At 35.8% G+C, this 12,776-nt stretch overlaps 2 protein-coding genes across 4 annotated transcripts in view; both read left to right on the top strand.

The window, feature by feature from the left end:
- LOC127943254 (insulin receptor) overlaps positions 1-7,105 on the top strand; it is an 81,473-nt gene extending 74,368 nt beyond the window's left edge. The window contains exons 18-21 of the mRNA XM_052539579.1: positions 135-294; positions 381-510; positions 711-845; positions 1,528-7,105. Of these exons, the coding sequence (XP_052395539.1) occupies positions 135-294; positions 381-510; positions 711-845; positions 1,528-1,882 (780 nt within the window). The 3' untranslated portion in view covers positions 1,883-7,105. The remainder of the gene's footprint in view (positions 1-134; positions 295-380; positions 511-710; positions 846-1,527) is intronic.
- A 2,311-nt stretch (positions 7,106-9,416) lies between these two features.
- Positions 9,417-12,776, top strand: part of LOC127943253 (rho guanine nucleotide exchange factor 18) — a 42,198-nt gene continuing 38,838 nt past the window's right edge. The window contains exon 1 of one of the 3 annotated variants that reach the window (XM_052539578.1): positions 9,417-9,572. Coding sequence is in view for 2 of the 3 variants with exons in the window: in XM_052539576.1 (XP_052395536.1) it covers positions 11,005-11,074 (70 nt within the window). In the remaining variant the exon portion in view is untranslated. Of the gene's footprint in view, positions 9,573-10,896; positions 11,075-12,776 lie in introns of those variants that run through there. The other 2 variants (XM_052539576.1, XM_052539577.1) reach the window with 2 other exon arrangements.

Here is a 12,776-nt window from a genome sequence, read left to right as displayed (position 1 = left end):
AATCATGTCATTTGATGTTAAATAATCCAGTTTTCCTTCACCTTCAAGAGCTATATCAGTCTATGAAACATCACAATCTATAGTTACCAGTAGCCTTTGGCTGTGATCACTGATTTCAGTGGGTTTTTTAACAGAATAACCCAGGTCGTCCACCGCCCACCTTGAAGGAGATGATCCAGATGGCGGCGGAGATAGCAGATGGCATGGCGTACCTCAGCGCTAAGAAGTTCGTCCACCGAGACCTTGCTGCCAGAAACTGCATGGTGGCTGAAGATTTCACTGTGAAAATTGGAGGTAGGAAGATCAGAATGGAGCAGATTTAGTGTTAAATTTGGGATTCGAAGGACGAAAGATCTTGATGTTTGTTTTTCTTTTTGCAGATTTTGGTATGACGCGAGACATCTATGAGACTGATTACTATCGCAAGGGCGGGAAGGGTTTATTGCCCGTCAGATGGATGGCACCAGAGTCCCTAAAAGATGGCGTTTTCACCGCTCACTCGGATTGCTGGTGGGTATTTCTCTTCTTTGGAATTTTTTGCTAATCTGGTGTTAAGAAGAATATTTAAACCCCTTACAACAAACTAGAGAAGTGCTTTGGGTTCTGTTGGGTGTCCAATCCTGTTTTTAAAAGGCCAAAATGAACACATATGTGGACAGTCCCAGCCAATTGAGCTGGCAGTGCTGTAATAAAAATCTGCTGACTTTTAGGTCTTTTGGAGTGGTATTATGGGAGATCAGCACACTTGCCGAGCAGCCTTACCAAGGACTGTCCAACGAGCAAGTGCTCAAGTTTGTCATGGATGGAGGATACCTGGAGAGACCTGATAACTGTCCAGAGAGAATGTAAGTACCGACATTTTAATAAATAATAAAGCTTTAATAAAGCTGGTGGACCTAAACCTGTTGACATCCCTTTTAGCATCCAGTATCCAAAACAGTAGTTTTCATTTAGACAAAATTCTGAAAAATAAAGGTAATATTCAGGATCTTATGTTCACAGTTGATAAACCATGACAAAGTAAAGCTCTTCGGCAGTCAATGATTTTGGTCTCCAAACTATTTCGGTCAAAACTGATTTTTTTAGTTTGTTTGTTTTGCTGTTGAGAGCAAACATTTATTTTTCCAAAATTAAGTGCAGCACTAATGCAAATGCGGAGTGTCCTGATCTTTTCAGCAAGAAATGAGTCGTGTCAATCTTTTCTTGGCTGAAAAGTCAGTTTTGCTGCTTTAGCTTATGAAACCTCTTAACATTCACTGTTGCCATCAAGTTACCAAAATTTGTGTTTGTTTTGTTTTTTTAACTGTAACAGTTTTCATTTAGGATATGGTCATTCAGTTTGGGTTATTGTGTATATGATACTCTATACTGTTCAGGATTTACTAATAAAGCAGACATTTTTTGCCATTATTCCAGGCATTTCTGACAAATATTCTCACTTTTCAAAAATCGGTACATCCCTATCCAAAATGCAGGTGTATTTAAGTGGTTTAAGATTGTCTTCTGTCGCTCTAACTCTACTCCCAGGCATAGCCTCATGCAGATGTGTTGGCAGTACAACCCGAAGATGCGGCCCACTTTCCTCGAGATCATCGAGATGATGAAGGAGGACCTGCATCCCACTTTCCAAGAGGTCTCCTTCTTCTACAGCGAGGAGAACAAACCGCCCGAGAGCGAGGAGTTCGACATGGACTTCGAGAACATGGAGAGCATACCACTGGACCCCTCATCCTATTCCCAACGGGAGGAGAGCCTCGGCAGGGACAACGGCTCCTCGGTGGGCCTACGGGGCAATTACGAGGAGCACGTGCCCTATACGCATATGAACGGTGGAAAGAGAAATGGCAGAACTCTGTCTTTACCCAGATCAAGTCCGTCCTAACGTTTGCCTCGGCTTTTTCTCTCTCGGTTTTTTAATGAGACGTTTTCAAATGCGTTATTTTTGCCGAGGCCCTTAAAGATACAGATCTCAGGTCTTTTTTGTTTGTCGTCGTCGTCGTCGTCGTCGTTGTTATTGTTTCCATCTCACAGCTACACTTGTATGGTTACAGCGAAAACGGACACTATATCACCCATCATCTGATGCACCATTCGCTTTCTGACACTTTTACACTTTTGCCAAGCTGGGCAGTGGGGAAATGCAAACTGTGAACATGACTAAATCAACCAGAAAAGCTGCTTCGGCTAGGTCACCTCAAAGTCCACTTCCTTCTCCTTTGGAAGCTTATTTCTTGTCTCTCTCTCTCGCTCTCTTTTTTTTGTGGAAATCTTTTAAGATAGTGGCCTATAAAAAGAGAAGTGTCTATCAATGCTTGTGTTGATTTCTTTACTACAGTCGCTTTAAAGTGTCGAACTATGGGAGGGCTTATATTATTTTAGAACAAACCATTGTTTTGTAGAGGAATGATTTCTTATTTTGTCCTGGAGAATTCCTGAATTCACATAGATGATGTTCATATGCTGTTCTGGTGAATGAGTTTTAATTTATTTGCTTTCTGTTTTGTTTTTCTCTGTTCTCTGAGCTTTTTTCTTTCTCCTGTCCTTTTCACCGGCTGAAGGATATTTAACAGTTATGAATTGGACAAAAGAGTTAATCAGATTGACCAATAGCTTGCTGCTCTGATATGTAGTGGGTATTAAAATATATATATATATATATTATATATAAATATTCACAACATCTGAACTTTTGTACATAATTCATGTCTTTTTCTGATGTCTTCATTGGCTTTGCTCATGCAATATGTTTTGCAACAATGTCTTTTCGTAAGCTGTTTTTTTTTTTTTTTTTTTTTAACAAAACATTTTTGTTGGATGTTCCTCAGTTACATTTTGGGATTCCGATAGCTGTTGGGGAGAATGTTTTGGGAATGTTTCAGAGCATTTTCTTCCGTGGGATATGAAAGGTTGTTTTTGGCTCAATTTACTATTTACCTGATTTTTCAGGTGGATTTAGGATCTTATTGTGAGAGAGAAGCTCTACCTAGGGATTCCAGGTCCTTAGTGTTTTGACAGCAGAAATATTCAACCTGGCAATATTTTAATCGGATCAAAAAACATTCTTGTAATTTATCCCCGATCAGGCTCTGGTACCTGTTAAAGTATCAAAAGTGAGTGTAGATCTCGCACAGCTTCGCATAATAACAGCGTTTACGCTCTAGTTCTGAGAAAGGGAAGTCTTAGAAGACCACAGGGAAAGTAAACTTCCTCACTCTGTCAGAATGACGCAGCTTTTTCCCAAATAATCCTAATCCTTTAAAAAGAAAAACAGACAGCTTTCGTAGACAGACGCATAATTCCTCAACTTTGTGCCTTCTCTAATCGCGAGAGATGCCGTTTTTACTGGATCTTGCTTGTAGTCATAAAAATGTGCACATTTCATTTATGTGCATGTATATTTGTGGATGTATATTTATTTGTGGGTAGTTTGGGAGGGAAACGACAGAACGAGGTTGAATTTTTGCCATTTCTTGCATTTTTGTACTGTAGACTGATAAAAAAAAATGTTGGTCCCATTGGCTTTATCTTAGATGTACATAGCAGAATCTAAGAAATAAAACTTGCTTGTTGCTCTTCGAACACTATTACAAAGAATTGTTTTCCTATAAAATGGAGCAGTCGTCAGATGCCTTTTTTTTTTTTTTTGCTAAATAACAAGACTACCATACCTTTGAAAAGCCAACTATTGATATTTATTTATTTTATGATCCTCATAATTATGTAAATCCCTGCTAGCTTTTATTACAATACTCTAAGGCGGGTAAAACTAGTCTTTTAGTTGTTTATTGGTCACGAACGCAGTTGGTTTCACGCTAATGTCTTTCTGTTGGTTGTTTGGACAAAGTCTACCTCAGTATATTGTTAGATTTTTTTTAGTACCAAGTGCATCTCTCTTTAGTTGTTTGAATTTCTGTATCAGCAAAAACCATGTCCGCAATCCCAAATTCGGCCACTAGAGGTTCTCTCTCGTAATGATTATTGTTTCCCTTTATTCGATTTTGATTTTGGAGAAAGCTTAGAACCAAAAGATTCACTTTAACGTGTGACGTCTGTCTTTTGAATCATTTGAAATACGCAGAGCCAGTTTGGTTGTGAAAAATTCGATTAAATTTAAGTTTATCCTTAAGTATTACAAAAGTACAACGTTAAAAGACGCCTATAACGTCAAGTGTGTGGGGAAAAGCAGTTTTTTATTTTATGGTACATTGTTTGGCTTTGCTAATCTGTATGAGGTAATAAAGCATTTTATCTCTTTGTTATTTGAATTATAAAAAAAAAAATTGTACAACCCACTCGCCGTTAATTCGTAAACATTGTACGTTTTCTGTGATTTCAATTTAACCGTTCAATTCATTTCTTGAGCGACTACTGATTCACAGTTTGTTGAGTAAAAATGCCCATGAAACATTATGCAATATTTTTTATTGACTATAGTTACAATTTGGGTACAACCGTTTGTAAAATACACATGATGAAACAGCTCTTCTTCACTCACTGCAGTATCTAACTAAACAAATGTTCTAATGCCCCGAGTTAAGTAGTTTCACATACAAAAAAAATTGTTCGCTGTTTTTTTTGTTTGTTTTGTTTTGTTTTGTTTGCACCAAATGTGATTGTCAATGTCTTTTTCTCTTTCATGTGTTTTCTACTGTGAAAAAAAACCCATTTCTATCAATGCCATAGTTTATAGTAAACACGGACTTCACCTGACTTTACTTCCACATGCGTTCATAAATACCCTCGCGGACAATCCTATGTGCCATAGAAACGTTTTCTTTTCCTCAGGGAGATGTGAGCGTTGGGTTTCGTTAATCGGAGGAGAATCAATTTTATCCACTGCTAGCTTAATCGTACGAGAAAAATGGATGGACAACTGCAAAAAAACGATGCCTTTGAATGCCAGTCGTCCATTTCTAAAGCATTTCACATCTTTCGATGCCTCTCCGATGTGTTTCGCGGAATAAATTGAGCGCCCCTAGTGGATCTATAGTGCCTTGCACAAACCTAAGTATCCTTCAAGCCAAACCTGGCCAACAAACTCCCTGGACCGGATTGTTTTTCCCCGAACATCCTCAAAATACTGGAGCCTATTGTACAGATTTCTTGACCGGTTAGGACATCTTTGGCTCAATCCTTGGCTCGGTTTTACTGTATTGGTATATGTGAATGATATTCTTTTATTTTCATTTTTAATTAAGCTGAACTTGTCTCTTCTTGGATATGCTACGGCTTGCTTTGTGCGCTTGACGAACCACCAAACATCGTACGATTGATTCACTGTTACCCAAAAGACAACTTTGGCAGCTCCCAGTGTAAAAGTCTAAGTGAGAGAATATCATTTTGATAAATGACCTTTAATAAACGTAGTAACAAAAACAACCAAATACAGTTTTTTACAGCAAGCTAAAAAAAGCAGAACAGGTTGAGCACAAGGCATTTTATGTATTTTATTGACTTTAAAAGAAAAAAGTATTACACTTAGAGATATTAATTTCTATTTTTATAGTCAAAAAAGGGAGGGCAAATTCAATTACCTCAACTTTTGACTGTAAACTTTTACCATTCATGTACATTACAGAATTAACATTAGCAATGTATATAGCCTTCTTTTCAAAAAAAGTGTGATGTCTTTTGTTCATGGCATTACACTGTGATTCAGAGATATAAAAGACATCGATTTTAATCCCTAAAATGATTGGATGACGAACTGTTTTGGGGGTCTGGCCTGCAATGAAACTCTTTGTACGACATTGCATTGTTTGATTTATTTTTTATATTTTATGTACAACTACCTGTTTGCCATCCCAAAAATGATGGCATATCCTTTGTCAGCATTTTGTATTTGTAAATTGTTATCCCTTTCTTTGTACGATACAGAAAATTCCTCTACATTGCGATTCATAAAGGTGACCGTTTGAATAAATAATTGTTTTTCAATGTGAAAAACTGGAAAAGACCACTGCATACTTTATTATAAGCTACAGTCAAGCAAAAATAAAGGTATAGTTGACATCTGAAATGATAACTTATACAAATAGGTTACTATTGGAGCTTGTTTCTGCTATGAGATGAAAAAAATAAAACTTCTCACAATTCTGCCTTTTTTTTCCTCGCAATTCCTCGCAAATTTTGAATTAAGAGATATAAAATCACAACTGCAAGAAATATGTCGGAATTGATAGACGAAAATTCTACGATACGAGAAAAAAGAGATTTGCGAGATATAAACTTGAAAGAGAAAAAAATAAAATTTGCTAGTTTCTGAGAAGAAGATTTGGATCTGTAAGAAACTTAATTGTAAGAAAAAAGGTAAATTACAAAAATAAAAACTTGCCATTGCAAGAGAAAAAAAAGTCACAAATCATTAGATGAAATAATTACAATTTTAGTTTTGTATGGCAGAAAAAAAACATATAAACAACTATGTTTGCATTTCATGATTGTGACCTTTTTTCTTAGAATTGCACAAAAAAAGATTGAATTATGTATATTACTTGTATTTGATCTTGTGGCGGAAACGGGCTTCCATAGTTTACAGAAAACATCATGTCAGCCCCAGTTACAACAGAAAATCAAGTTTAGTTAATACTGAATGTGTTGAATGTTTCTTTCTTGTGTAAATCTGTCTTTTTCGGGGCTTACATATGATGGCCTGTTTAAACGTCAAATAATCAGCACCCTTGTATATTTTTTTCCCCGAACTGTTGTCATGTACAATTTTCTGTTTAGTTGAACATTGGATCATTTTGTTTGTTTCGTTTATCCCTGCTGTTTCGTTCTGCTTGTTTTTTGTGTTTTGTTTTTTAAATGTTATTTAATCATCAGCACACACTTTCTCATCAAAACTTCCCCCTCGCTTGTTGAATTTGTGCCCTTTATGTTGCGTGTGGAAACCATGTCTCTTATTTAAACAAACCAACGAATCCATCTGACCAGGATCAAACTGTGCCATGAGAAACGGATCGACAGTTTTAGTTTTTCAAGGAAAGCCAAGCAGTGACGTGTACAGTAAATATTGCAATGAAATGAAAATGAATCTTGCTGTGTGTAAATTATTAACTGTTTATATGAAATTTATGAATTAAAAATTATTTGGGGAAAACAATGGCTTGCAAATGTGTCTGTTGCCAATATAATGTATAACTTTTGTACATATGAAGAGATATAAAGGCGAAAGAACAGAATTTCTCATTTAATGTTCCTCTGAAGACAAGTACATGGAATGACATGAGGGTGAGTAAATTATTTCAATTTCATTTATTTTATTAAGTTCTGGATGAACTGCAATTGAAATGTTTTTAAAACAAACATTATATCATTTTATACACACAATGACAAAATTAAGACAAAATGGCATTTAAAAGTACTGTAATGAAACCAGTATTAAATGGTACAACAACATGGTACATTACTTTTCGGGAACTTCTGTGAATATTTTATATTCAAAACTTTTGTAGAGTTGAAACATATCTTTTATGAATATATATCATTACTTCATACTTGTCCCAGAGTGAATTATGAAAATCTGATGTAAAAATGTGACGCACATTACTAATTTGTGGCTTCATCTTACAACATTTAGCTTTTTTTTTTTTTTTTTTTTTTCTCCTCAGTGTCCTCTGTTTGCACTGAAGACAGCATCGTGCTTGAAAAATGAAGAAAAGTCCAGGTAAATATAATTTGTGGACAATATTTTGTTGAATTATGCAGAAAAGTTTTAAAATCTCATTTAATTGTGTGTATTTGAGATACATAAAATGCTAGCTATAAAATTAGCATTACAAAGACGAAGGAGATTTTGATTTGTAAAATGATGATAGTGTAATTTCCATCATAATTTCCACAACAGAAGGTCTGATTTGAGATGTGCTGGAGATGGAAATTATGATTTTCAGAAAAAAGACAATTCTCATGTCTGAAGACCAAATAAACGGCGACACTTTACAGTAACATCCCTAATTAACCATAGTAACTAACAATGAGCAATACATTTAGTGCTGTATTTATTAGTCTTTGTTGTTAAAAATACAACATTTTGTGCATAAAATGTTCTGTAATGTATTAAGTAATGTAAATAAAAGTATTTTTAATTGTCAGTTCAAACTAGTGAGTAAAAAGTGTTTTAAGCAGTGTTATTGTATAGTATTATTTTTGTTATTTCATATTTACATATTTGGTTTATAATTTTATATTTATATATATATATATATATACATGCATACATAAATCTAATTTCTATATAGCTTAAATGACTTTTTATTTCAGTCTTAGTTTTAGTTATTTTAGTGCACTTCGTAATATTTCTATTGTATTTGTAATTTCAGCTTTTTATTTAAATTACCTGAAAACTATTTTTAAATAGTTTTAGTAAACAGTAATTCAGAGTTTGTCCCACATAGTGTCCAAAGTTGAAGAGAGTTTTGTCATTTTTATGATTTTTAAGATTTTAAGTTTTTTTTTTTAGTTTTAGTAGTTTCAGTAATTCAGGTGTTGCCAATGTTAGCATTTCTCATTTGTTTACATTTCCATAAAATATTTATATGTGACCCTGGACCACAAAACATAGGGGTCTTAAGGGTAAACTTTAAAATTGAGATTTATACATCATCGGAAAGCTGAATAATTAATATTTCCATTGATATATGGTTTGTTAGGATCAGACAATATTTGGTTGAGATACAAATATTTGAAAATCGGGAATCTGATGGTGCAAAAAAAAAAATCTAAATACTGCGAAAATAAAAACCTTTAAAATTATTCAACTGTATTCTTAGCAATGCATATTACTAAGCAAAAATGACATTTTGATATATTTACGGTAGGAAATGTACAAAATCTCTTCATGGAACAATGGAACATGATCTTTACTTTAAGTACTAATGATTTTTGGCATAAAAGAAAAATCTCATTTTGATCTATACAATGTTTTTTTTTTTTTTTGACCCATGCAATGTTAGTACCAAACAAATGTCCCGTAATACTGATCATATTATTTACATGATCCTCATTTTAGTAAAACCATAAAGAGACACTCAGGTCTGTTACTGAGAAAATGTCTCAACATTGTGCTGTCAAAAGAGCACTTGTACAATTAGCAGGAAATAGCCGTTTCATCACTAGTCAGTGAACTGTGAACAGCAACTAGTTTATGCAAAACAAACTCTGCGAAGGGGTTCGTTCACCACGTTAACCACCAGCCGATTTGAGTTCTGCTGATCTCTTCCAAAACCCTGCACAGATGCACTCAGTGTGGGAACTATGCAGTCATCACCCCACATGCACAAAAGACTGTTTTTGCTTTCTACAGTTTGAATCAAAACATCCACAATCCCTATGTTTGGTTCATACCACGTCCGAAAGAAGGGCCTTGTATGTGTGTGTTCACGTAAAGGCCATGTGTCTGTGCTGAATGTCAGTCTAAAGAGGAAGTTGTAGCAGTGTTGTGCGTTTAGGCTGTGGTTAACACAGCACTCTGCTCTATTCAGACACTTCAGCTGCCAGAAACTCATGTGTTCGATTCAGGGGAGGACGTTTTGCTAGTCGTGGATAGTTGTTTGTATTTAAAGATTAAGGTGAGTACATAAAAATGCTTGATTTAGTTAATACACGGTAAAGATGCTGACTTTTTGTGCGATTTGAACTGAATCTGTGGCATTGTTCTGGGAAAGCATTATCTTCTGCAGCTCCAGATAAGCTATCATACAACCTTTAATGTGTTTAATCTCGAGTTTGGGATGAAGCTTGGACATTCTGGACTATGAGGACCCAACTAGAGTTCGACTTGAAGGATTTCACTGCTGCTTTCGGCCATTATTGTTCACCCGTTTCATTTAAGGAACTGCCTAAGCAGAAATGCAGTTTGTTCGCTTTGGTGCAGCTGAGTGTAGAAAATCATACTAGGTGTTAATTGTGTCTGTCTTCTGTTATTTTTCAAAAGCAACCGTTGCGACGCCTGTTTTTGCTCTTCACTGATGGTGTTTTCCACTTTCACTATTGTTCACCAGACCGTGCACACCGTTATAAATTTCATTTTCATCCACCTTGCAAAAATACCATTGGTTTTTTTGTCAAAATACTGTGATGCATTGAAATGAACCATGTACAATGTTTTTTAAAATGGTATTCCCAAGAATATCATGGTTGTACCTTTATTTATATATATATATATATATATATATATAGGCATATTTGTGACAGAAATATTATGGTAGATGTATGAATATGACAGTTACACAATAACATGGTTATTAAAGTACATTGGCCGCAAAAATATTTGTGCATTTGAGCCAAACTTAAAATCAGCATTTTCAAATTTATTGATATTTCAGATTTTTTTTTAATGTTTCAGTTTATTTTTTAATGTGTCATAGTTACATGTACTTTCTATAGCAATAACAGTAAACTGTAAAATTCCATGCAGCTAAACTAAACCCAAAACTTAGCCATATAGTAAGTGCATGTACTGTTGTCAATTAATATTATTCAGTTCATGTTTGTATAATTAGACTAACATCTACACCTTAAAACAAAACGTAATCAGAAATAAAAATGGAATGGTGAAAAGTGGCAGGTTGTTTGAAGGGGAGGAGTCTAAAAATAAATGGTCTTGATGATGTCTGCAGAACAGGAAAGTCATTTGAGGGGTGGAGCAAGTTTTGTTATGATCTGATAAAAGTTTCCAAATAATGTGAAGTAAGTGTGACTTAAGTGTCCAAATCATTTTTGAAGAGACGGTACTGTGATATTTATCACCTGATACCATCACTGTGATATTTTTTTTGTAGGTGTTGAGGTAAACACATTTCCACCCCATTCAGACCCAGCAGTGCTTCTGTCTCTCTTTTATCCCTCCCTCTCTCTCTCACTGTGAGCCCCCGCGTCTATGCCTCTTGACTTTGAATCATATGTTAGTTAATCCCCAGCGGTTCCCTCCACTGATCTCAGACTCTAGATTTTCTCATATATCGCTCACCAACTCCTCTGGGAGAGACTCGCAACGTCCACATGGCAGATCCTCCTCTTCACAACTCCTGGCCCTCGTTCTCATGGATGAAACGATGGTCCTTCAAACGAGGTAGAGAGGATGATTGTGTCTTTCTGGATCTCGGAATTATAACTAAATTCCAGTTTACCAATGATTTTGTAGAGACTATAAATATAGGTAATAAACTGTAGGAACAAGGTTTTTTGGTGAAAACTATGGTTACAATGGTATTTTTGTAAGGTTATATATCTAATGTGTGTGTGTATCTGCCTACTTCATTGGAATTTTTCAGCTATGAAAGTATACTAATAGTGTTGTTTTATTTTTGCATGCATTTGTGGTCTGTCAGACCACCGGTGCTTAAGAAGACCGGTCATATTGTGAACAGAATGAGCTTTTGCATGCCGCTCTCATGACCTGACTGTACGTGTTAGCACATACAAAACCACATTTTCACACTTAGGACAGATCTGTGCGATTACGTCATTACTGCAGTTTGTGGTAAAAGACGGAATAACTGGAAACCACCAAACTTCAGAACAGGAATGTTGGATGTGTTTTCAAAATACTGATCGAGGTGGTTAGGGTGTTGCGCTCAGAGACATGGTGCTCAAACAAGTGATGGAAGTGCAATTTCCTGATCCCATGTCATTTCCTCTCTTTGCTCTACTGTTCTTTAAAAAGAAAAAGGCAAAAACAAGATTCACATAACAGAAATCTCCAAATTGCGATTGGCAAATGTTTCACTTCCACCAGGGATTCAACGACTAAAGTGCATGGGACGGTTAGGCTATTTCGAGCCTGTTTCCTTTTATTTAGAACAACATGAAACTTTGTATCTTAATAGTGTGTGCAATGGCCTTGAAGTGTGTGAAAACACTGAAGTTTTCAGCAGTTAGACCTACAGTAACTTGTAAAAGCTGAGAGCTCCCCCCCCCACCTCTTTCTTTTAAGTATTTATGTTGGAGCATATGGTAAGAAGGGGCAGCCATAAAAGGATATCTGAACATGACAAGCATCATGGTGCTCTAATAGTTTACATATCACTTGTCTGATTCAGATACAAACAACCTCAGTGCTCTAAGACTCTGTCATTCGTCTAGGCCCGAGATGATTTACACCAGAAAGTACTGTACAGTTCATTCATCCATCGTTTAAGGACAGGGAGTCGGTGAAGGAGAACACTTCTGGATTGGACTTTGGTGTCTGGGTTTTGTCATAGTTTATATCATTATTGCCATAATCATCTTGTAAAATCAGCTACTCTGAGGTGTGGAAAGGTCACTTAAATGGTGCCCCAGAATTGGTGGGCCTTAATTTAACTCAAAAGAATGGTTCTTGAAAGAGGAAGGAAAATTATGCAAATCTAAAAAGATGCAGAACATTGAGTTTACGTTCAGAAAAATACAGGCTCTGAAATGGTACTTTTGGGGTTCTGCAGTTGGTTATATGGTTGTTTTGGGAAAAAAAACAAGTTCATTTTCAGGTTCAAATGATCTTCGGGTCAGCAAATTGATTCCAGGTAGAAGAAAAGTCAAGTATTTCTTTGTTCTTTTGAAGCATAGTTACTTAGATGGTTTTCTGAAGGACCTTGGGTTCCCCTATCGCAGGGGTGTCAAACTCAATTCCTTTAGGGCCAGAGCCTTGCAGAGTTTTGTTCCAACCCTGCTCCATCACACATATAATGTAGTTTTCAAATAAGCCTGAAGGACCTGATTAGATAGATCAGGTGTGTTTAATTAGGGATCTAAACTCTGCAGGGTTCCCACCCTCCAGGAATTGAGTTTGACAC

Source organism: Carassius gibelio, chromosome A22 (genome assembly GCF_023724105.1).
Source record: "Carassius gibelio isolate Cgi1373 ecotype wild population from Czech Republic chromosome A22, carGib1.2-hapl.c, whole genome shotgun sequence".
Classification (NCBI taxonomy): Eukaryota; Metazoa; Chordata; class Actinopteri; order Cypriniformes; family Cyprinidae; genus Carassius; species Carassius gibelio.
The sequence above is the reverse complement of the archived record's forward strand: the minus strand, read 5'-3'. Positions and strand labels throughout refer to the sequence as shown.